Source organism: Mesoplodon bidens (genome assembly GCF_964165515.1).
Source record: "Mesoplodon bidens genome assembly, chromosome: 2".
Lineage (NCBI taxonomy): Eukaryota > Metazoa > Chordata > Mammalia > Artiodactyla > Ziphiidae > Mesoplodon > Mesoplodon bidens.
In genome coordinates, this window is record NC_138177.1 from 170,017,076 (window position 1) to 170,042,555 (window position 25,480).

Below are 25,480 nucleotides of genomic sequence, written 5' to 3' on the forward strand. Positions count from 1 at the left end.
GCATCGCTTCCAAGACATATTTTTTAGTATGAGGGTGCATTGAGCAGTGGATGGTTAGCTATTTGATATTACCTCCAAAGAATGTGTGTCTCAGTACCTGGAATTTCACCATTAGAGATTCAGTCCTTTGCCTTTATGGTCTCCTAGTGTCCCTGTTTAAAAGGTAAATGGGGGCTTCCTGGGTGGCGCAGTTGTTGAGAGTCCACCTGCCGATGCAGGGGACACGGGTTCGTGCCCCGGTCCAGGAAGATCCCACATGCCGTGGAGCGGCTGGGCCCGTGAGGCATGGCCGCTGAGCCTGCGCGTCCGGAGCCTGTGCTCCGCAACGGGAGAGGCCACAACGGTGAGAGGACCACGTACCGCAAAAAAAAAAAAAAAAAAAAAAAAAAGGTAAATAGGAATTTCAGAATGTGGGCTAGAGTTAAAGGAAAACAGAGACTGCCCCACTTTTTTTAGGGGTCCTCTGGCCTCAGTTGTTCTCAGGGTCTTGCCTTGGCTTCCCCATCTCTTGTCCTCTGTGCTTTCTGAAGAATAGGGTGGCCGTTTTCCAGCTTGAAAATCCCTGGGCTTGGGAGGAGGATGGGAAGAGGAACACCCGGCAAGAAAACCCAGGGGGAGGTGGCAGGGAGCCAAGGAGAGGTGACCCAGCTCTCTCCTCCCCAGGCCCGGGGGACCAGCTTCCAGGTGAATTCTCAGCAGTTCCACACCACGGAGCTTTGTCTGCCCGATTGGGACGATGCCTGGATGCCAAGTGAGCCGTTCTAACACCTGCAGCCACTTGAACCATCCCACCAATGTGTCCTTTCTGGCCCAGGCTGGGACTCCAGGCTGGTCCCACGGCCCCAGCGTGACCGGGGCTAACAACCTCAAGTGCTCTCGTACCTGAGTGGCTCAGAGGCAAGCAGCAGCCCTTCAGAGCAGTCCGACAACCCCGGCTCCCCCAGACTTCCAGTGAGGAGAATCTGCATAGGCCAGCCCTACAACTCCAGGTGTGTGGAGACAAGCCACTTGTTGAAGTGCCCCAAGGTGGCCAGAAAGCCCACTTGTCGTGGCAGTCCCCACTGCCTGCTCTGTACAGATCGTGCCTCGGGTCCCTCTGGCCCCACCTCTCTGGACCAACTCATCAGAGACATCAACTACCTTGCCAGATCCACCAATGCCTTCTACACCAACCGCCCTAAGTCATCCCTGAGCCTGCCGAGCTTGCAGTCAGCTACCTGGAACGCGCTGCCAACTCCATCCACCTGGACCACGTGGACCACTCCTTCCCCCCCAGGTACTCCAACCCCAGCACCAGACTGGCTGCCTCTGACAACTCCTGTGCCAGCACCTGCATGGCACCGTCCTCCAGGGCTGTCCATGCTTTGCAGTACGTGGATGACTCCACCAACCCGAGCTGCCCTCACGGGCCTCCTAGCTGGAACCTCACTCCCATGCTGCCACAGAAGCCGGGGATAAAGTTGCCTGAGCTCCCTCTGTTCGGCAATGGGATCTTTTCCTTAGGTCATCTGCCCAAGTTCTGGGAAGCAATCCTCTTGGACTGGAGAGCCCCTGAGCCCATCTCTAAGCCCTGTAGCTGGTGGTGACATTGACACCAACTGTGAAGTGGGCACATGTCCATCAGGCTGCAGTTGTGGACAATAAATTGTCTGTGGCAAAATGTACCTTCCAAGCCTCCACTGGGGGGGGGGTGGGGACAGCCATTTAGATGGGGGGTTAGACACTTGAGGACCTACAGGGCCGGGCAGGTAAAGGTGAATGGGTGAAGGGGGCTGGGTGGTAGTAGGGAGTGGTGGAGACTGTGGCTGAGTGGAGAGGGGATACCTCATCTAAACCCAGCTCTCAAATGGGCGGTTGCCTTTTCAAGAGAAGCCAGGAATCTGATTTTCTATGTGTTAGCAACGAATTTAAAAATATCATGGTGTTTGAGGGCTGAACAAAAGTACTTGCAAGCTGAATATGAGGCCCACAGATCTGAGTTTGGAATCTCTGATTTACACCTTGAATGAATCACTGGGGAGCTTCTCAGCCTCCCTTAGCCTCTGCTGAGGCTGTTCATTCTCAATCCCTATTCATATTCTTCTTTTTTTTTTTTGCGGTACGCAGGCCTCTCACTGTTGTGGCCTCTCCCGTTGCGGAGCACAGGCTCCGGACGCACAGGCTCAGTGGCCATGGCTCACGGGCCTAGCCGCTCCATGTCATGCGGGATCTTCCTGGACCGGGGCACGAACCCGTGTCCCCTGCATTGGCAGGTGGACTCTCAACCACTGCACCACCAGGGAAGCCCTCACCTCCACTTTTATTCTATCTCTGAGGACTGGGGAGATCCTCCCTGGGTCCAAAGCTCAGCAGTGCAGCACACTTTATTCTGTCTCTTGCATCCATTCCCTCCCTAGGGAGAAGACTTTGGCCTTTGTCTGGTGGGTGCTCAGGCCCCTAGTGACCCATTGCCCAGGCGAACATTCACAGGAATACAGCTCGTTGGGGTCCATTTTGGCCCAGCTCAAGAGATAGTTCAAGAGTGTCCTGTTTCCTAAACACTCTCTCTGGCCACTCAAGGCATCCCCTTCTTGCTCTAGGCACATATTTGCATTTGAGTCAACCTTGACTCTCCTGGAGAGGCCTACTTTCAAAACAGTCCAATTTCCCCTAATCAGAGAATCAGTCCCTTGACCAGGACACTGCTCTCGGGGTCTCCCCTATCTAGCCCAGTTCTGGCTCACAAGAGGAGCTCAGTTATTACACTGATGTTGATTACAAACTCTCGTGCCCAATAGGTGTTCAGTAACCTTAACTATTATTACCTTAAGAATAATCACAAAGTTTCCCCGGTGGTGCAGTTGTTAAGAATCCGCCTGCCAATTCAGGGGACACAGGTTCGAGCCCTGGTCCGGGAAGATCCCACATGCCGCGGAGCAACTAAGCCCGTGCACCACAACTACTGAGTCTGCTCTATAGAGCCTGTGAGCCATAACTACTGAGCCCATGTGCCACAACTACTGAAGCCCACGCGCCTAGAGTCCGTGCTCTGAAAGAAGAGAAGCCACCTCAATGAGAAGCCCGCGCACTGCAACTAAGAGTAGCCTCCACTCGCCGCAACTAGAGAAAGCCCATGCACAGCAACAAAGACCCAACGCAGCCAAAAATAAATACATAAATACATTTATTTAAAAAAAAGAAGAATCACAGTATCACACACACAATGAATATTCAATAACTAATAATGTTAATCATGACAGCCAACATTTATTAAGCTCTTAAATATACTCCAGGCATTGTTTTAAGTGCTTTGTGTGTATTAACTCAATCATCTCATCAATCCTTTAAGAAAGGATTGTCCCTATTGTATAGATGAGGAAACTGAGGCACAGAGCGGTCAGGAACAAATGATTATGATGAAGATGGTTACAGTTATAGAACACAGTGGCTCTCCAAAAAAACTGTTTGAGGGAATTCCCTGGTGGTCCGGTTAGGACTCGGCACTCTTACAGCCAGGGCCCGAGTTCGATCCCTGGTCGGGGAACTAAGATCCCTCAAACCCCACAACATAGCCAAAAAAAAACAAAAAAAAAGAGGTTGACATTTTCATTATAGAGTACTATGTGCAGAGCAGGCACTCAGTAATAATAATTATCTTCATGATTACAACATCTTGCACATAGTAGGTGCTCAGTGAATGATAGATGTCAGTGCAGAGCTCTGTACATAGCGAGTGCTCAAGTTTGAAGATTGAGGATTAGATTGTACCCAAAAGGGACAGGATCCCTGCGCTGCCCTAACTCTTACTCAGGGTAGAAACTCACTACTCATGATTCTCTCCCACCGGTCACTCAGCCCAAGTCCAGAGAAGGTTCTTAGTTAGAGAAGGCCCTCTGCTCCGTGTGGCCAGGCAGAGGTCACAGGAAGTCCCCCATGTCCACTGTTCAAGCCATGCATCTGCAGGGTCCATGTAAACAGGAAGCAGCACACCGGCTGCAGAACAATGCCAGAGGCTGCTGTGCTATCCATCTTGTGTACAGAAGCAGCTTACGTGTCCCTGCTGCTGAGGGTGGCTGGGGAAAGTCCTTCACACCTGCAGACGTATGTCACTGTTATTGAGCACCCACACTGTGTGTCAGGCATGCTACCAAGGCCTAAAACATAGGCTCACAGCCCTCTGCTCCTTGCGAGGCTAGGTTTTAGTACCCATTTTACAGAGGGGGAAACTGAGGCAGCTGGTAAATAGCAGAGCTGGAATTCTACCCCAGGGCTCTGCCCCTCAACCAGTGCCCTTTCTATCCAAAGTGCAGTTTCTTTCTCAGTATTTATTGAACAGATTCCAAGAGAAAGAGGGGTAAACCTTGGCCTCCAAAATATGCAGAAATTTAGACAAAGCAAGGATGGTATTTAACCCTGGAGGTTCGGGCTGCCCCCAACACCAGTGTTCTGATCACGGCAGCATTAACCTCAAATCCGTTCTTCCCAGGAAATAATAAACAAAAGGAGAAATTCCCTCAAAGCCCACCTGTGGTCTCAATTACCCAATCCACTGGTCCCTGCGGCCTTTGGTAACACTGAGTATAGGTGCATGATATTAGAAATCCTTTTGTATATTTAAAACAATCTGGGGGACTTCCCTGGTGGCTCAGTGGTTAAGAATCTGCCTGCCAATGCAGGGGACATGGGTTCGAGCCCTGGTCCGGGAAGATCCCACATGCCGTGGAGCAACTAAGCCCGTGCGCCACAACTACTGAGCCTGCACTCTAGATCCCAAGAGCCACAACTACTGAAGCTGCACACCTAAGGCCCGTGCTCTGCAACAAGAGAAGCCACCACAATGAGAAGTCCATGCACTGCAACAAAGAGTAGCCCCTGCTTGCGGCAACTAGAGAAAGACCGTGCATGGCAATGAAGACCCAGCGTGGCCAAAAATAAATAAATAAATTTATTTTAAAACAAACAATCTGATATGGCCCTTTTCAAACAGTTAATCTGATATCATGATTCTATGATTCTAGGAAATAAACACAGCTTTTTGTGTTACCAAGGTGTGTGTTGCCGAGACACACTCATCCTATTCCTGACCTTCACCATACCCTAAACTTTCCTCATCTCTGAATCTAACCTCCTAAGCCTTAGCCCACCCCACACCCATTCCTGAGGCCCACTTTATCTCTTCTGCCAGCACGTGACTGGTGCTGCTTGCTCTACAGAGGAAACAGAAAACTGGGGGTGTGTGACACCCTCCCCACTAGTTGCATCCACACAACCCCCTTTTAAGCAGAAATCTCAAGAGAGGCAGATGCGTGCTCTGCCCGAGTTGGTACCACCATTTTTGGCAAACTCTTTTAACAGCCTCCTGAGCCCCTCCCAACAGGGCAGGAATTTCTCATGAACAATTGAACAAAGCCGGGAACTCGAGGGAGAAGGCACAGGACATTCCAAAAGGATTTCCCTCAAGCTCCAAAAGACAACATGTGGGAACACTGCAGAAGGCTTATAGCCTAGCAAAGAAAAGTATGAAAGGGGCGGAAAGTCTGCCCAGTAGGAAGGGCAGTGCAGGCTGGAGGAAGGAACAAGGGGCTGGGGGTCAGGAGGTCTGAGTGTGTGGCCTGCCTCTGTCACTCGTGACCCTGCGGAAGCCACCCCACCTCTCTGGCCTCAGGTTTGTGGTCCTGAATAACTGGGGGAACTACAAAAATAAACCGACAGATGCATACATATCAGCTCAGAGCAATGCTTTATGAATCACAGAGACCTGGAGGCAGCCCAAATACCCAAAGACAGGATAGGGTTAATGAATAATGGTGTGCTGATGAGACCTGACGCCAAATAATTATTAGAAATATCGGGACTTCCCTGGTGGCGCAGTGGATAAGACTCCACGCTCCCAATGCAGGGGCCCCGGGTTCGATCCTTGGTCAAGGAACTAGATCCCACATGCATGCCGCAACTAAGAGTTCTCACGCCATAACTGAGGAACCCGCCTGCCGCAACTAAGACCCAGCACAACCAAATAAATAAATAAAATTTTTCTAAAAGAAATATTACGTGCGAAGTCAACACGACTGCTATTCAGAGTCGCTGGCCCACAAATTGCTAACGATTACCAACTGCAATGAAGAGCTCGTACCAGAATGTAAATCCATGAGCTGCTTCCAAAACGGACTAAGTATTCCAAGAAAAAAATAGTATCAGCTGAGCTAAACAGAGTGCTTATGACACAGTTGATTTACGCTCTGAGCAAACTTCTTATCTCATCTCAGACTGGTAATACACAGTGTGGGGACTGGCACTGGTCCACAGAGCCATTTTTAAGTAGCCCTCGTCTTGACTGACACATAGAACTGTGTTTATGAAAATGTTAAGTGAGAAAAATAAGACAGGAAATCGTCAGCATGTGCTGATCACAGGAGGTAAAATGCCCATGTGTGCAGTGACAAAGGAAGGAAACTGAGCATTTATGGAGCTCCAACTACGGCCCCCACGCAGACATCTTCTAGAGCTGAAGCAGGGGTGTGTGGGCAGGAATGTGAGGGGCTGTATGGAGGCCATGAGAACTCCAGCCTGGATGGAGGGGAGTGGTGGTGGTGTGAGGGGCTCGAGTGACAAATTCCAATTACAGAGACCATTTATGGTCAGCTCAGGAGTCAGGGGCAGTATTTGCCAAGTGTGTTAGGAGAAACACCAGTCTTGTGAGACGTTAAAAGGTTTTTCCAAAAAACAAGTGGGTTCCATTCTTGAATATGTTGAGGAATGCTGGGTTAAGCAGAGTTGGACAGGCGACTTTACTGGAGGCCTACTCAGAAACTCTCCTGTGCTGGTGTCCCTCGAGATGGCCAAAGTGTGGGAAAGAGTACAGAGTTCCCAAACTTCTTGACCAGGGAACCCCCTTTCCAAGGAGCAGCTCAGAGGGCAGGTGATCCGTGAGGCCCCAAGGTGGAAGCTCAGCAAGAAAGCACTTGATAATGACGAGGGGTGTTGGGGAAATACGAGGAGGGGTTGAGAATGTGGGTTCTAGAGTCAGACAGACATGGACATGAATCCTGGCTCCATCATGGCTCCTGGCACTGTGTGATGTAGGCGAGCCACTTCATCCCCTGGGCCTCAGTTTCCTTGTCTGAAAAGGGTGGTAATAAAATACACTCACTTGCCTACTGCCTAGGACTGTGATCAAGTGAGATTCAATGTTGATCAGACTGTGAGGAGAGTTTATCTTTGCCCCAAGTACAAACCAGAAAGGGGACATTTATGCTATGAAGGGGACATTTACGCTATGCTGGGGACATTTACGCTATGCTTTGCTTGAACCAACTTGTTCTTTCATTCAGGTAAAATAATTCAAATGCCAACTTTGCCAGGCACTGTGCCCTTCACAGGGGATACAGTTGGGAACAAGTCAGAAAGCAGGTAGTCACGTTCTCTGCCTTCATTATGCCTCTTCATATTAAATGGCCTTCCAAATTATTGCAATTGTCAAAAATGTTAAGAGGGAGAAACATGGGGGAAGGAGGTTGTGGGAAAGCATAATGAGGGACATGATATAACCTGGGAGGTCAGGGAGGCTTCTATGGTGACATGAGGTTTGAGCTGAATCCTAAAAAAAGAGTAGTAGAGTGAAGTGGGGTGGGTGTTGGGTGAGAGTAGCCCTTAAGGAGAAGGAACCGCATGTGCAAAGACCAGGGTGGGGGAGGCGTGTGGCTGGAGAGTTGGCCAGGGTTGCACCTCCCTGCCTTGCATGCTTGCCCTCCCTCTCCATGAATTTTCTCTGCCTGCTTAGAACTGTTTCCTCCCTCCTCTTCTTCCTCTTCTCCACATCATCTCCTGGTTCCCTCTCCTCCATCCCACTCCCTTTCACACCAATTTCCTGTTCCATATTCTCACCCAAGTACATATCCTTGCCCTGCCGGCATGTGTTTTCCCACACAGGCATTGCATCCCTTGTGCATAATAGATGTTTACTTTCATTGTTGAATGAATGCAGGGCCACAGCTAACCTTTGCTCATATTACAAAAGTTACCCCCTCTGGGCAGATGTAACACCACAACAGGATCCCTTTGGCTGCATACCCTTGTTCAGTGAACAACCTGCCCAACCATCCACTGCAGCCCTGAATGAATAAAGGAATATGAGATGAGTGAGAAGCTCCAAGGCAAAGAAAAGGTTTGGAGTAGGAGTGGAAGCCAGTAGAAGTTGAGTCTTGTCGATTTTGTAGTGGCAGACAGGTGACCCACACACTCTGGCAGACAGGTGACCCACAAAGTCTATACTCCCCCATCAGACTAGATCAGACTCCTGTTTCTCAGAAGCCAAATTGTTTGGCTGCTCTTGCCTATCCAAACTCTGGTAGTCTCCCCTTATCTAAGGAACCTTGTGTGAGGCTTGAGTTGTTTCTCTCCCAAAGAGTGTGACCAGCACCCAGAGCTATGAGTACATACAGTGCGATGATAGGTGCCTCCTGGGCTCAGCAAGAGCCTGGAAGGCCTTGCCTCTGCTCCCCTTCTAAGCCATATGAGGAGATAGCCAGGCCCTAGACAAAGCAACTTGAGAACATTTACTAAAGATATCGAGGACAGCAAAATGAAACAGAGCCAGCCAAATCCCTTAGTGGGAAGGAGAGGATGCAGAATAAATAAGGGGATGACCAATCCTCAGGGTAGGTGGAGTTACTCTGGAACTTTCTCGACAGGCCATATTTCCTGCCCTCCACGTCAGCCCAGTTCCTTCCAGTCCAGTAAGCTTTACCATCTCTTTCCTCAACCTCTTTTAGGAAGCAAGACTTATAGCTCAGATTTAGTCTTGACCAAACATCTACAAAGAGTTGCTTGTTCTCCTTTTCCTTTGCTTATGAGCAAATCATCCAAGAAGCCAAGGCTCTGGGACTTAAAGGGCCCGAGGTAGGGAACATTGAGGCAGCTCACAAAATGCAATTTGTAAAGGATGCTGACCCTCCACGGGCAGGCAAGGCCTTGGAAAAATCCTGCCACCAAGGCTGGCCACCTGTCAACTCTGAAGTCAGTGGAGTTTTGTAGTTTTCCTCATCAGACAGGGAAGTTTGATGAGTGCAAGGCTGTACTCCCCCATCAGACTAGAGGTCATTGGGGTTGGGGGCTGCATCTGGCCTTCAGACTGAGAGCGACACTGGGTGCAGGGACTGCTCCTCCATCAGACTGGAGTCCCCTGAGGGAAGAGTTGTGTCTCCCTCTCTAGATTGGGAGCTCACCCAGAAACAGTTAATAAAAGAAATGGCTGGGACTTCCGTGGCGGTCCAGTGGTTAAGACTCTGCACTCCCAATGCAGGGGGTATGGGTTCCATCCCTGGGCGGGGAACTAAGATCTTGCATGCCGCAGCGCGCACCACCCCTGCCCTGCCACAAAAAAAGAAAGAAAGAAATGGCTACCGCTTATTTAGGGCTTACCATGTGCCCCAAACTGTTCTTTTTAAAAAGTAAATATACGAATTCATTTTAATCCTCATAACAGCACTGTGACAGAGGTCTGAACATTATTCTCCTTGTGTAAATGATGAAATGGAGTCGTGGAAAGATTGAAAAATCTGTTCAAGATTGCACAGCAAGGTGATGGAGGCAGGATTCTCCAGCAGACTGAGAACACCATGAGGACAGGGATTATATCCTCCCCTTTCCCTCCATCAGGTTAGGGGTTCACCAAGGGCCAAGATCAGGCATCCCTCCTCTGTCCGCCCTACCTCCCTGTCTGGAGCAGAAACAGACCTTATTCAGTGCTGTGTCTGGCATCTGGGTTGGGGCCGGGGAGTTGGCCAAACCACTGTGAATGTAGTTTCTGCCCCTTACAGCTCTGAGCTGGTCCCCTAGATACACCCCACAGGGTGGAGAAGACCCCAGCTTTTGGAGATGGGGCATTTATCTGGGATGGGAGTCAGGATGCCAGTATTTTCTTAATCCCCCAGGTGCCAGTCAGGATGCCAGTGTTTTCTCATCTCCCAGATGGGAGGCTTCAGAGTGCTTGGGAGACTGCAGGCCGGCCCTTATCACAGGGAACATGCCTTCCGGAGCCAGGCCTGGTGCCGCCCAGTGAGCTGGGCATTTCCTTCTGTCCACAGCTCACCTCACTCCTGGCTGCAGACCCCAGTTGTGAGTCTCTGGAACCTAGCAACTCTCACAGGAAACAATGGAAACTTCAGTTTTTATTCTCCTCCATCGTGACTCAAAAGGTTTTCCTTTAAGTGACACACACACACTTACACACCCCAGTTTTCTCTCCACCCATCAGCCTGGGCTGCCCTAGAAATTCTCAGGCAGCAAGGAGACCATGGCCTGGGGAGGCCTGGTGGCTTGGCTGTGTGTGTTGTCTGTGGGTCTGTGTCATCAGGGCCTGTGATTTACCTCCCAAGCATCTGTGATGGGCTTTGGCAGTGTCTGTTTGTGTCTGGGCCTGGGTGTGTGAGATGGTGCATCTCTGGCAGTGGGGCTGTGATTTATGTGAATCAAAGTTGGCCTGTGAGTGATTTATGCGGAGAATGGCGTGTATCAGGGGTAATTCAGGTTCGTATTGAGTGCCCACTGTGAGGTACTGAGAAAATGTAAAAAAAATGCAGGTGCTGTGCGTGTAAGAAATTATGTTGGGGCTTCCCTGGTGGTGCAGTGGTTGAGAGTCCGCCTGCCGATGCAGGGGACACGGGTTCGTGCCCCGGTCCGGGAAGATCCCACATGCCGTGGAGCGGCTGGGCCCGTGAGCCATGGCTGCTGAGCCTGCGCGACTGGAGCCTGTGCTCCGCAACAGGAGAGGCCACAACAGTGAGAGGCCCGCGTACCGCAAAAAAAAGAAAAAAAAAAAATTATGTTGGCCTCTGTGTGAGCTGTGAGACCCTGTGGGGAATCTGAGCATGAAAACGTCTTTCTGCTTCCTGTCCTGGGATTCACATATGTGTGTGAAAATGTGACTATGAACGTGGTCAGCTGAGTGTGTGTGTATAAGCTGTGTCCACTGCGGCACCTGTAGAGGTGAGGGTTTTCAAGGGATAGAGTGATCTTTTGAGTCGGGGAGGACTGTTAGTATATGAAAGTTGGGTGAAGGGAGTGAGCGTGTGCAAGCGTTCACGGGCAGTGGATGAGCACGTTAGCGTGTGAAAGTTATAAGTGTGCAGGTAATCTTGTGAGCCAAAGTTGTAGTGAGCGCGTGTACCAAACGCGCCCGTGTGAGCGCGTGCTATTCTGGAAGGTCCTGGAGAGCGGCCCGCGTGCAGTCACGTCTGCGGAGTGTGAAAGGGTGTGAGAGCAGATGGATTTAGGAGTCCGGGGGTCGGTGGGGAGGTGCGGGAGAGGCGTGCACGTGGAGGGAGGGTGGTCCAACGCGCAGGGCCCCAGCCCCCGTCCCATCCCAGACTCCAGGCCGGGTTTGGCGGGGAGCCGGGTTGGGCCGCGGCCCGCCTGGAGGGGGCTGGGGGCCCAGACAAAGGCTCAGTTGGCTGCGCAGCGGGCCGGGGAGAGCGCAGCCCTCAGTCCCGGGGCGGTCCAGGGGGCGGGGCCTGGTGCCCGGGGCGGGGAGACCCGGGGGCGGGGCCTTGCCCCGGGGGCGGGGCGGCCGCGGGAAGGGTGGGGGTGGCTGGAGTGGGCCGCCCTGTCCCGAGGACTCGGCAGCCTGGCGAGCGGGCGGCTGCGGGCGGGCGCCGAGCGAGCGAGTGAACGGAGCGGGCCGGGCCATGGGGCGGCAGGCGGTGGGCGCGCTGCTGCTGGCGCTGGTGCTGCACGGGCGGCTGCTCGGGGTGAGTGTGCGGGGCGGAGAGGCGGGAGGCGCCCGGGGCCCCGCTCGCCGCCCCCGCCACCTTGGCTGGGGCGCCGAGGCTGCGCGGCTGGGACTCTGGCCCGGGACGGCGGCGCCCGCCAGGGACCCCGGGCCGGCACAGGCCGGAGCCACCCTCCTCCGTGGGGCTCTCCCGAAGGGCACCCAGGGGACCCCGCGACGGACCGGGGGCGGGGCCGGCCCTCGTGGGAGCCCGTGGGTCGCCCGGCCACGTTGCTGAGTCTCAGACTCGCGCTAGGCATGGCCCGGCCTGCCATTCCTGGGGGCCAGGCTGAGAAACTTCGAGCAGGGTGGGAACTCGGCAGGGCGAGGACACGCCTTTCTTTGCCAGCTTGGAACGGGGGCGCTCAGTGGTGATGGGGACCATATCCATCCTCACTGGAACTTTACCACGACGTCTCTCCCCTTGGGGAGCTGGTCACCAGGCAGGCACAAGTAAAGAACCGTTCTGGACACAACTGATTCTTGTGTGGAACACCCACGGGCCCTGGAGTCCCACAGCCCAGGAATTGAATCAATCTCTGCTCTTCACTGAGCAACTGTGTGACCTCCAGCAAGTTATTAACCTCTCTGAGACCAGCCCACATGCCCAAGGGGAACTCAGAATACACGGCCTCAAAGTGCAGGACTGGGTGGAGTACGTGCAAAAAGTGCCTGTTGCTGAGCCAGTTTGTGGTGGACAGTGAGTGGCTCTGTTTCCCCAGCTTTCTCTTCCCCAGGTCTTCAAGGTACAGGGTAGGCCTGCCCCTACAGTCCAGCCCCCTACTCTGAGCTTGAATGGGTCCATGCTGAGAGAAAGAGGACACTTGGCCCGGAGAGGCTCTGAGGACCCAGTGAACCTGAGAAGGGCAGGGCGGGGTCAGTGGGCAGGGAGCTGGTGGCAGATGTAGATGGGGCACATCTGGGGATCTGGGCCTGCGTGGCGAACCACAGAGCCAATCCACCCTCTTTCAGGTGGTGCTGGGCCATCCCTGTCCCCTGTTCTCAGAGCCAAGAGAGGGTCTCATCTAAGCTGGCCAGTGTTTGCCCAGTGACTGACTCCCTGTCCTCGCCTTGCAGGCTCCCTCTCACCTCTGCCCTCCTGAGTCACTCGTTAACCCCCACCCCAGACCTGACCCCTCACCTCTCCTGCCCCACCCACCCAGCACCTCTCCTCCCCCATCCCCATCAGGGCAGCTTCCTTAATCCTCTGTCAGCCTCTCACTGCAACACATCCAGCAGGGCCCATCCATCCAGTTGCTCCCCAGTCTTGACCTGAACTTGCACCTCCCAACACTGATCTTTACTTTTCCAAAAGGTAGACACCAACCTAGCACATGAAATGTTCCTTTTCTGACCCTACCCCAGCTCTGCCCCCTAGTCAGGGGTTCTACCATGGCAGGAGTGGGGAGGGGGGAAGGAGATGTTTGCTGTGTATGGGAGGAATTCCCAGATTGCAGCCAATCGTCATTCACTTGTTCGTTCACCACATCTTTAGGCAGCATTCCATGACAGTGAGCAGGAGTTCAGGGTTCATTCATTCAGTAGATACTTGCTGAGCACCTACTGTGCACCAGTGCATCCAGCACTGGGGGCTTATGGGTGAACAGAAACAGGCCCTGGCTGCACTTTCCCAGAACTGAGATGGGTCAACAGGCAGCTCTGATCCTGTGGGATTACAGTCTCCTCAGCAACCACACCGAGGTCTTCATGGTCCCACCCTAGGCTGAGGGTAGAAGGGCTGGAAAGAGCTTGGCCTCTGGAGTCTTACAGACCCATGTTCGAATCCCAGCTCTGCCACTTCCTAGCTGTGTGTCTGGGACAAGTTCCTCTCTCTGAGCCTCAGTTTCCACATCTGTAAAATGGGGGTGAGAAGTTTGTTGTAAGTTTTAAACGCCAGCAGGCTTCTAGCCCTGTGCCCTGGCCAGCCTTGGGCTCCTCCTCATCTGCTGCCCTTTATCTCTCCTGCCTTTCAGTTCATGTCTGCAAGCCTGTAGTGAGTGGGTGAGGGTAGGACGCAAGGGGAGGGTAAGGTGGTCCTTAGGGAGCTCAAGACCTCACTGGGGGCAGGAGACAGAGGGAATAGTGGTCTGTGATTAAGTGTGGGAGTAATTTCAGTTCAGAGGAGGTGGGAAGGCTTGCTGGGGGAGGGGGCCAGGCCTGGGTGACTCAGGGCCTGTCTTGGCCTGCTGGGGCCTTAGCCCTTCCTTTCTTGGAGCCGGCGCCGCCAAGAGACGGGTTCTTGAGGATGATAGTGGTGTTTTCCAGCGCTGAGGGGGGAAGTCACTGAGATACCTGTTTCCTGCCTCCCCTGGGTTTTCTTGCTGGGGAGGCTGTGGCCAGGCAGGAAATGGAGGAGCCTCCCCTTCCCTCAGGGGCAGTGTTACCTCAGCCCTCCCCTTGACATAACTGGCCACGCTGTCTTTCCCCCTTGCTCCAGATCTGCCGCCTGGAGGGGGTTGTGAGTGTGCGCTGGAGATTTCCAGAGGGAGGGTGCAGGTCTGTCCACAGAGGGAGGCAGAGGCTGGCGGGGGTAGAGATGGACAACCCCCCCCGCCCCGCCACACACCAGCCGAGTTCCTTGTGTCCAGGGAGTCCAGGACCCCCACCGGCTCGGCCCGGGCCTGTTCTCAGGCTGAGTGCAGGCAAGTTGGGATCTGCGGGCCTGAGGCCCAGCCCGGGAGATGGGTGGAAGGAAGGTGGCAGAAGGTGACTGGGTTTAGGGCTTGCAGTAGTGGGGAGGGCAGTCTTGGGGTACTGCCAGATGCTGACAAAATAATATGGATAGTTCACATTAATCCAGTGCCCACTGTCTGCCACGCATGAAGTTTCTCAACAGATCCTCACACGTTGTTCCCTCGCTCACAGCCTCCCTGCCCTCCCCATGTTGCTCACGTCAGACCGCAGCCCCTGACTTAATTTAACCCCCAAGGCCCTACAGATCTGGCCTCCCCCTCTCCCTCTCAACTCTCTCCTCCTGCCCACTTACCCCTTGCTTGCGCACTCCAGACATGCCGGCCTTTGTTTCTGGACCGTGCCAGACACGCTCCCACCTTAGGGCCTTGCATCTGCTGTTCCTTTTGCCTAGAATGCTTGTCCCCCAAATATCTGCGTGACCCCCTGCCTCACTTCCCTCAAGTCCCTGACTGCTCTGCCCGATGTCCGCTGTCCCCTTACATGGCTCTGTTTTCTTCTTGTCACTATCTGATGTGTATTTATTTACTTGTTTATCCCCACCCCACCCCCCGTTTAAGCTTCATGCGAGCAGGACCTTATGTGCTTTTGTTCACTGCTGCTCTCTCCTTAACACCTGGCAGGTAGTAAGCGCTCAGTAAACATGTCTGTTGAATGAATTAAGCTATAGCTACGAGTACAGTCCCCATTTTCTAAGCAGAGGAGACTGAGGCACAGAGGGATCGTATAACTTGCCCAACAACTCACATGCACTTTGCTTGGAGGCCCCACGAGCCAGGCTTTGAAGCCACACGAAGCTCCTCAGCACCCTACCGGCATCCCGCTCGCTCGTAGCCGGCAGGCGGTGGGTGTTGATAAAACTGTCACCACTGATGTTGATAAAAGGACTCAGGTCCTAGGTGGTACAAGGGCTTCCTCGGGCAAGGAGGATTGGGGTCTGGCTTTGGGGACAGAGGCACTCAGGATGGGTGTGCCCTGGTGTCCATGGGGCCTCCTGGGAACACCTGCCCTGGCGGGAGCCTAGAAAGACTTAACTCTAGGGCAGTCATTTGTGGGATTGCCTGTTCATTTGTAGGTTTGTTAATTAATTTCCTCACCAATATTCCCTGAGACCCTAGAGACAGTTGAATTAATCCAGGGGCCTTAAGGCCTAAGTGCGCCAGGCCGGGCCCTACCCTGTGTGGGAAGTGAAGGGGAGAATGGCTGGCCGCCCGGCCCGGAGTCCTCACTGGATTCCCCTGGCTGTTCCCTGGGGGCTGAAGGTTTAGGGTGAGTCTGCAGAGGCTTCAGGGCTGCCTGGCCTTGGGGCGAGTCTCAGGAGGGAGGGTGAGGGGGCCGCCCAGGATGTGGAAAGATCTGGAACGATGATTCAGAAGCCACTTGGAGGCCAGACGTGTGGGTTCTGGACCCTCAGACCACTCGGGACATGCGGGAAGGGCTCCCAGCCCTGGCCTGTTGCCCCCTGCCCCAGTCCACTCCCAGCTGTGAGGGCTCAGGCTGGAGGAGGAGGGGCAGAACGTGGCCGCGTCCCCCCCCCAACCTCCCCGCAGCTTCCCAAGGATCTGCGGAGCCCCCTGCCCTTCCTCCCAGGGCCCACGCCGGCCTTCCCCTCACCTCTCTCCCGCCAGGAAGCAGGAGGGTAGGCTGAGGGTCCTGGCCCTGCTGGAATGTTGCCCCAGCTCCGGCCTTGGCCTCTTTGGCCCTGCTGCCCCCTCCTGCTTCCAGGGCCTGGCCGGGGCCTGCTGGCTGCCCCAGCGCCCAGAGCTGGCTGACTGAAACCCAGAAGAATGTGTGGAACTCGCTTCGCGGGGAGCCGCCAGCTTCACTGCCCAGCCTGGTGGCGTCGGGTGCATGTCAATAGCGGCTGTGAGAAGGGAGTGGCTCGTGGCTGCTGGGATGGCTGGGCCAGGGGCACCGTCCTGCAAGTCCTGGGAACAAGGCAGCTCTTTGAGGCCTGGGAATGCGGGACCTTCAAGTGTCAGCCGCCCCCAGAACCCACCCTCCCCTCCTTTCCTTGATGCCCATGTGTGCCAGGGCTGCAGGGACCTGCAGGGATTCAAGAGCATCCCAGGGTAGGGGGTACTCGTGACATCTGTGAGATGTCCTGAGGACCAGCTCCCGGCTGCCTGCCAGAGCCCTGTCCCTGAGCCACAGAGGAGGGTGCCCTGTTTCTCTGTTGCTCTGGATTTCAGGGTGGTGTCTGGCACACAGAGGCTTGCAGTCTGTGTTGAATGAATGAGTGGACAATGGTGTATGCAATTAAATATTCTGTAAACTAAAGTCCCCGAAGTGTTAGACTCAAAATTCATTTCACAGATATTTATTGAGCATCTTCTAAGTACCTGACCCTGTTCTAGGTGCCGAGGTTGCGGCAGAGAACATAAAAGTCCAATTCCCTTCCCTCAGGTGACTTGCATTATAGAAGGTGCAGGGAGACACAATAAATATAATATGGCAGGTGGCGATAATTGTTTGGAAGAGAAAATAAAGCGAGGAAGAGGATAGGGATCTGAAGGAGGTGAGGGTGTGAGCCCTACAGGTGTCTAGGGAAAGGGCTCTCCAGGCAGGGGTAACAGCTGACACAAAGGCCCAGAGGTGTGCTTGGTGCGTCTGCGCAAAGCAGGGGGGCCCACGTGGCTGCAGCAGCATGGGTGAGGGTTGGTGGATGCGGCCAGGGGCTTGGCAAGGGAAGGTGGGGCAGAGCCTCAGCCACAGGAAAGACTTTGGATTTGCTTCTGAGTGAGATGAGAGATCACTCTAGTTGTTGTGCGGAGAAGACAACGTGGGACATCAAGGTCAAAAGCAAGGAGGCCGTGACCCAACCCCGAGGCTATGGGAGCTCGTACCAGGGCAGTGGAGGCACGAAGAAAGGGTTGAATCCTGAGTATATTTTGAAAGTAGGACCAACAGGATTTGCTGATGGACTGGTTATGGGGGTGAGGGGACAGAAAGGGAGGCGTCAGGGATGTCTCCATAAGCTTTGGCTTGGGCATCGGAAAGGTGGGGCTGCCGCTAACTGAGGTAGGAGAGCTCCAGAGGAGCAGACTTGGGAGGAGGGTGGAGAACGGCAGGTGATGGAGGGGATGGCATGGGGGAGGGGACAGTGTTGGACTGACTCTCAGCTAGGGCAGCCCCACACCCCCCACCCCAAGTTGGAGCCTCTGCATTGGCCTGGAGGGGGTTCTTGCTGAGAATACATTGTGCAGCTGCGGACACCGATCCCTTGGGAATCCCCCAGCCTAAGCTCACAGCTTGTATATTTATGTGTTTTATTGAAATTCACTGTCTTCCCCATCTAGAGGGCGGGCATTCAGTTTTGTTTGTTACAGTTTGCCCGGTGCTAGGCTGCTGGGCAATAGTAGGTGAACACTTATTGAGTGAATAAATTAATGGCCTTGAAGGACTTCCCTGGTGGCTCAGTGTTTAAGAGTCTGCCTGCCAATGCAGGGGACACGGGTTCGATCCCTGGTCCAGGAAGATCCCACATGCCGCGGAGCAGCTAAGCCCCTGCGCCACAACTACTGAGCTCTCATGCCACAACTACCGAAGGCCGCGCGCCTAGAGCCCGTGCTCCGCAACAAAGAGAAACCACTGCAGTGAGAAGCATGCCCACTGCAACGAAGAGTAGCCCCTGTTCGCTGCAACTAGAGGAAGCCCGCGCACAGTAACAAAGACCCAATGCAGCCAAAAATAAATTAATTAATTTAAAAAATGAATGGCTTTGAAGAAGCCAGCTGGCCAAGAAGGCCCAGGCTCCTTGCTGAGGCTGGACGCAGGGGAGCTCTTCTTTCCAGCCACTGTTCTCTGCTGGGATCTAGAGTATGTGAGACAAGCCAGGGTGCCCACCGTGCCGTGTTCCACTTTTCTGTGCCCTGACTGGACTTGGAGCGCTGAGGACAAGGGAAAGGTGTGGGCTCAGAGGGTCATGCCTTGGCTCAGCCCCAACTGGCTGTGTGACCTTGCGCAAGTTGCTTCATTTCTCTGAGCCTCAGGACAGAAATGGAGATCATGATGCCTGGTTCCCGGGTGAATATGAGACCAGGTGGATGCACCTCATGCAGTACCTGGAATGTGAGAGTGTTTGACAGTCAGTAGCTGCTCTATTAGTCTGGTTCCTGCTGAGGGCACAGCCAGAGTGGTATTTGACTTGGGGTTCCCAGTGCCCAGCATGACACACCTTCTCCTGATCGCAGTTGCTGCCACCTACTGACCCAGGCCCTGCTCTGAGCTTGTTGAATGAATGACTGAGTTAAGGGATCCTGCCTGCTCCCTCTGCCTCTCTTTCTCTGTCTGTGAGCCCCGGATGTAACTGCATCTGATCTGTCAGTGGCTCCCCTTCCCCCACTGAGGCTGCAGCTGCAAGAAAAAGTCCACCCTTTCACCCTGATTGCTCCTTCCTGTAGGGGGAGAAGGAGTGGGGGCACACTCCAGGGTGTGGCCTGGGAAAGCCTGGAGCCTGTGGACGCATTGTCCCCTTCCCAGATGTGTGCAGTTGGTGGGCTCTGAGCAACAGAGGGTGTGGCCAAGTGGCTCCCATGGGTACAGAAAGGATGTTCATGCATCTTAAGGGGAATGGTGGAGGGGGGCTTCCTGGGACTCCATCCCAGCCCCACCCTCCCTCAGGCCCACTGGAGGAGACAGGGCCTTACCCGGGGAGCCCTGGGCGAACCTGTAGCAGGTCCATTGCCAGGGAAGCTGGAGTTGCACAGCTCTAAATCTGGCTCCCATGGGCTCTTAGAGAAATAGCAGGGCTAAAAGGAAAGAGACGCACTCGTGCTTGGTAACCGCTCCCTGCACACTGGGCCTTTTCCTTGGGCTGCTGGGTAGAGACATGCCCCTTCCCCAGTAGGATGGGTCATGTCCAGGTGTTTCATTTTTTAACATTTGGCATCTTTTCCCCAATCCCAGGCTGTGGGGATGGGGAGGCAGCCCGGGGCTGGCAGGGGGAGGACTTTAGAGGTGACCTGAGGTGACTCCACAGATGCTTCTCCTGGGGTGGGGCTGGGAATTCCCAGCTGCCTTTGGCCCCTTCCCAGCCCACCTCCAGGTGCCTGCCTCCACCTCTGTCTCCCCCGCCTCCCCAAACTCACCCCCAAAGAGCCAGCTCTGCCCCCGCTCCTTCTGGTCCTGGTCTCCCCTCCTCACCCCAGCTGACTCATCCCTCTCCTTGTTTGGCGTTCCCAGTTTTCAAATACTTGGGAACTGGGATCATGCCTCTTCTTGCATCTCTCGCTGGACTGGATGCTCTGAAATTCTGGCCTCAGAAATCCTAGCCCCGCTGGCCTCTATCACTTAACAGCTCTTCTCCCTCTCCTGCCATTTGCCTTCCTGTGACCCTTTGGCCAGAGGAACAGAGACCTAGGAGTTTTCTGAGGGCAGACCAGTCTCTGTGCCCTGGGACTTCCAGGGTCTCCTCCCCAGTGACCTCAGTCATCCAGGTTGCCGCCCTCTCTTAGCCAAGCCCCACGCAGGGCTCTCTCCCAGCATTATCACATATAATCCTCACAGTGGTCTTTTGCTGTTGGCATTATTATCTCCATTGTGCATCTGGGGAAAATGAGGCACCGAGGTGGGGGGCATGGCTGGCCCAAGTCATCCGTTCAGTACCTGGCACAGCTGGGAATAGAGCCCAGGTTGTCTGACTCCAGACTTGTCATCCCCTCCTGAGTGGGTCTGGCCTGTTGCAGGGAGAGAGAGGACGATCCGGGAGGACTGGCATAGTCACGACAGGCTGCCTTGAGGAGGTGGACTGGGCCAGCCTTGGCAGAGGGTACAGCAAGCTGCGTATCTGCCATGTGGGCTTATCCAGCTCCTACTTCTCAGACTTGGGTGCCTTTTGCCCCTTGGCATCCAGCTCAGTTTAGTGATAACATTCCCCAGGGAGGTGGATTTGGCTTTCCCTGAAATCGAGACCCTTGGAAACCTGGATCCTTCTCAGTCAGGTCCCAAGCTCCCTTTGGGGCCTGTAGGTTTTGCCTTGTTTGGAGTTCAATGGATTTTTGCTGAGTGGGGCCTGCTCTGAGGCAGCCCTGTGCTCACCTCGATAGTGGCACAGTTGGGAGCAAAATCTATATACAAGTCCCAAACTGTGTAGTTTGTTTTTTGTTTGTTTGTTTGTTTTGGCTGTGTTGGGTTTTCGTTGCTGCACGGGGGGTTTCTCTAGGTGTGGCGAGCGGGGGCTGCTCTTCGTTGTGGTGCATGGTCTTCTCATGGCAGTGTCTTCTCGTTGCAGAGCGTGGGCTCTAGGCACGCGGGCTTCAGTAGTTGCAGCATGTGAGCTCAGTAGTTGCGGCACGCAGGCCCTAGAGCGCAGGCTCAGTAGTTGCGGCTCACGGGCTTAGTTGCTCTGCGGCATATGGGATCTTCCCGGACCAGGGCTCGAAGCCATGTCCCCTACATTGGCAGGCAGATTCTTAACCACTGCACCACCAGGGAAGTCCCCCAAACTGTGTCATTTGAACATCTTTGTGCAGCAGAGGAATCAAGTCTTCATCCATCCATTCATTTATTCACTCATTCATTGCCTGAGGACCTGCTGTGTGCCAGACATTGTGCCAGTGTTTTGTCTGCATTTTCAACTTTCCTACGTAATTGGGATTATGCCTCCATTTCCCAGATGAGAGAAAGCTCAGAGGAGAGAGGTGACTTGCCCAAGATCACACATCCAGGTGCAGAGGAAGGTGGGAGCTGAATCCAGCTCTGTCAGTCCTCCTGTAAGAAATTAGAGTGGTGGTCCCTCCTCTCCAGAAGCTCTGGGTCTTGTCGGAGAGGTAGGGCTCATGGACCATAGTTACCCAGCACAACTCCAGTCTAGACAATAGCAGATTGTCAGGGAAGGAAAAGGTCAGTTAGGCATGAATTCTCTGGAAAGACTTTCTGGAGGAAGTGGGCCTTCAAGAGCAAGGAGGATTTGGCTGGTGGAGGAGGAAGGCATCCAGGGCAGGGGTCCAGAAGTTGTCCCCGTCTTCCCTAGATTCGCATTGTTGTCAAGCGTGTGAGCAGGAAGGCTGTAGCCTGCAGCTGGAGTCATTAACACTGGAAAAGAATGAGAGGAAGTCACCAAGATAGCTGAGGTGACAAGCATTCCAGTCCCCTGCCCTGTAACTGGTCAGACCAGGAGGCAAGAAGTCAAGGCCTGGGCCTCCACTTGGTTGCCAGCCAACTACTGACCATCTTCCCTGGACCTCGCTTTTCCTACCCACAAAATGGGCTCCTTGTTTTTTGGCCACTTGCCAGTTCAGAGGAAGGGGACGTTGAATTCTTGGAGAAAACTGTTAGCTTGTCCTCAAGACTTGGTGGTAGCAACCAGGTAAAGCCCACCATCTTACCAATCTCATGTCATCCTTCACTGACTACCTGCCGACGAGTGCCAGACCCTGGGCCAGGGAAACAGATGAAGGAGAAGACCCCCTGCTCCATTAGACCTTCCTGAAGCCTCACCTGTCCTCCCGTGTGGACCTGGGGTCACTCCTGCAGTGGTCCGCCCACATCAGATCACCTGCTGCTGAGCTAAGATCCGGAGGCCTTGTAAACGTCCGTTGAGCAAGTGAGCATAGACTAGGAGTCACAGGATTCCTGTACTCCTGGCCCTGTCAGTGGGATCCAGGGCAAGTCATTTAACTTCTCTGAGCATAATTTTCCCCAGATGCAAAATGGGACCGTTCATTCATTCATACAGCAAACAGTTATGGAGTGCCAGCTCTATGCCCAGCCTTGTGTTAGGTTTAAACACCTAGCATGGATTGAAGGAGCTTCTAGTCTGACAGGGGAGACTAGTCAATAAAAGGGGAGGGTGATTCAATAAAAGGAGGCTGCATTCAAGAAAGAGTCTTCTAAGAGCTTGGGAGCAGCTTTTCAGGGCCACACGACCTCTGGGAGATAGCTGGGGTCTTTGTGACTTTGTCTCAGCCCCTGTTTGTTATTCTAGTTACTGTCTGTTTCCCTCCAGTTGGCTTGTGGGAAGAGGGGTCTTGGGGAGACAGCCCCCCTGGGCTAAGGCAGGGGAGAAGACCCACAGGGCAGAGAGGAGAGCAGTCTGGTTTTGCTGTGAGTCTCAGATGAGCTCATGGATGTGGAAAACAGCGAGGCTTATTTATACTGAGTCTGGTTATTTTAATTTAAGAGAAATGGAAGCTGCCCATGGAGCTCAGGTTTGGGGCTCCGTGACATTGAGTGAGTTAAACAAGGAGAGTAGGGCTGAAGCTCCTGCTTTCCACTTTCCTTCCTCTCGTCTCTCTCCCCACTCTTCTGGGGGATCTGGAGGGAGGCAGAGGTCTGCTCAAGCCTGGATTTGATTTGAAGAAATGGGAGGAAAGGGTTAAGTCCGCCTGGTTTCCCACCTCCTGGATGGGGGGAGGTGGGGCGGGGACAAGGACCGGGATGTCTTGGGCAGGAGCGGGGGCAGGAATGTGCAGATAAGATCAAAGCTTCCAGCCTGCCTGGGCCTCACCTAGGTTTCACCTGAGCAATTGAAGGGAATTCTCTAAGTGACCTCCTGGGGGAGGGGGTGCAGGTCCCACCCACCACCCTTCAACACTCCAGGAGGCCCCACCCACCTCACTCAGGCCTCAGGTGCTGGAAGCCCTAGGGGCCACCTTTACATGACACATCCAGATATGGGGGACACCCTGCATACCACCCCCACCCCTACCCGCTCTTTCACCTGGGGTTTCTGGCCAGGACTCAGAGGCTCCTTTATGTGGCCTGTTAGCCCCCCATCTGTTCATTCTGCAGGTTATACTTTGAGACAGTGTCATGGGCAGGAGGCACAGCCTTGAGTCCTGTCCTAGCTCCATTACTTATTGCTGTGTGACCTGGGCCGGTGACTTAACCTCCCTAAGCTTTAGCTATCAGCTGGGAATGGTAATACCGTCTTTGCAGGGTTTTAGTGAAGATTAGACATCATTTAAATCACCGCCAGCCAGAACAGGCAGTTGATGTATGACAGGAACTATTATTTTGTGATTTTCCTTTTTCCCCTTCAAGACTGCCCTTGGTACTTCGTCCTGGATAAACCTTGGGGCTTGGTTTCTTTCTGCCTCCCCCTGACCTTTGAGGAGGCTCCAAACCCCAGGGTCCATCCTCTTGTCCAACCCTCTTCACTTGTGGGTCTTCATAATTTTGGGAGGGGAACAGGGCAGGAAGAGTAGTGAGTGAAGAGGGCCCAGATGCTCCTAAGTGCCTTCCAGGCACCTTCTGGGCCACCTGCATAGTAATAGCAGATTAGGCCTCCCTGGGCCAATCACCCCTCCCTTGTACCAGGGGCCTCAGTATCCCAGTGGTGTGGCTGGGAAAGTGGCCCCAGAATTCCTCAGGTGGGAAGGGTCTGGAGCGTCTGGCCTTGGCCCTGGGGGTGCCATGCTCTGCCCTGGTTAATGATTACTCTATATGTTAAGAGAGCAGGGCAGGGGGAGGTCCCGCCCTCCCAGCTCCTTAACCACTGGTTGCACCTGAGGTATGTCAGCACTTGGGTGCTCCCTGCTTTTTTTTTTTTTTTTTTTTGTTCCCTGCTTTAATGTGGCAGCCTTGCTCTGGGGCACATGGGATGCAGGGAGTAGGGGCTTGGAATCACAGATGGACAGGCAGCCTGTGCCCTTGGAGTCTTAGGGACAGACTTAGGACTCACAAAACCTGGGTGAAATGTGAGCTAGGGTATAACAGGCCCCTGTGGTTTGGCACCAGCCATGTGAACAGACCCTACAATGATACATCAGGTGAGCAGGCCCTTTCTAGCCCCCAAACCCCCTTCGCTCCTCCTCTCCTGGGCTCAGACCCTGCAGAGGCATCCCAGCTAGAAGGTAGTACATGGTTAGGGCTTTGGGGCAGCTGGGCTCTGGTTCCAATCCCACCTCTGCCACCTCCAGGCTACGTGACCCTGGGCAAGTCACTGCACCTTTCTGAGCACCCGTTTCCTCATCTGAAACAAAAGAATACTAAATCCCTACCTTGCGGGTGTCAGTGAGCCAAGGTGTGGGAAGTATTTAGCTCGTAATGAATACCTGGGGAATGGTAGCAATTATTACTACTGTAGTTTTTGTTATTAGGAAAAAGTGAAAGTTGAATCTTAGTTTTGGGTAACCAGGGCAACATTGGCCCACGGGATGAGCTGGAGGATTTGGGCCTGGGGACGGCATGGGGAGATCCCAGGAACACATATGAGAGAGTGTCCCAGGAACACGTATGAGAGGGCTGGAAGGATGGTGAGAACAGGGCTTTGGCGGGATCTCTGTCTACCCCAGGCCCACCTTGGTCCTCCCAGCTTTCACTCCTCCCTGGGCTGGGTCTTGAGGCTGGTGCTGGCCAAGAATGGAGGAGGAGGGAGAATTGTTTATTTTGATAACATTAGGGCATTTTCCCCCACTGGCAGCTGCTATTTTGAGAGCCCCGGAGAGCAGGGGCTATGGTTAAATTAGGTAATGTTGCTCCAGAAGGAATGTGTGAAGCAGGGCGAGGCTGCAGGGAGAGGACAGTTGGTTCACTCCATGTAAAATTAAACTGCAGCTTGGAAAAGAGCAGATCGGGGCCGCTTTATAAGGCGATGGAGGGGGAGGCTGCTGGAAGCTGCCGCTGGGGGAGTGGAAGTGATGGTGCAAGGCCTTTCTTGGGGGAGCTTGGGCTTTTGCCTGGAGGCCTGTCTGGCCCAACAGGGGCCTGCAATGGGGCTGAGGGGCAGGGCTGGTGTGTCCTCAGCTCCAGGCCCCTGGCTGCCACTGAGGCTGGTGGGGCTTGGGATGGTGTGATACATGGGAAGGATGGATCTGCAGACATGACCTCGAATCCTGCTTTTACCTTGATTTTTTTTTTTTTTTTAATTTTTGGCCGCACCGCATAGCACGCGGGATCTGAGTTCCCCGGCCAGGGATCAAACCTGTGTCCCCTGCAGTGGAAGCGCAGAGTCTCAACCACTGGACCGCCAGGGAAGTTCCCCTGCTTCTTCCTTGAGCCCTAGCCTTCTGTGCTTGGGCAACCCACTCAACCTCGCAGGACCTCAGTATTATTGGGGTGAAATAACGGTTCTTATCCCCTAGGGATGATTCTTAGTGA

General features: G+C 53.9%; 1 protein-coding gene and 1 pseudogene across 5 annotated transcripts in view; both read left to right on the forward strand.

Annotated features, from left to right (window-relative positions):
* The first annotated feature begins 736 nt into the window (after positions 1-736).
* Positions 737-1,586, forward strand: LOC308605519 (annotated as a pseudogene). Its single transcript has 2 exons — positions 737-1,208; positions 1,277-1,586. The product of its transcript is annotated as an uncharacterized misc_RNA (transcript).
* Positions 1,587-11,582: 9,996 nt separating this feature from the next.
* Positions 11,583-25,480, forward strand: part of HSPG2 (heparan sulfate proteoglycan 2) — a 102,693-nt gene continuing 88,795 nt past the window's right edge. For all 4 annotated transcript variants that reach the window (XM_081255806.1, XM_081255807.1, XM_081255808.1 and 1 more), the window contains exon 1: positions 11,583-11,726. In XM_081255806.1, coding sequence (XP_081111932.1) covers positions 11,664-11,726 — 63 coding nt within the window. In that variant the 5' untranslated portion in view covers positions 11,583-11,663. The remainder of the gene's footprint in view (positions 11,727-25,480) is intronic.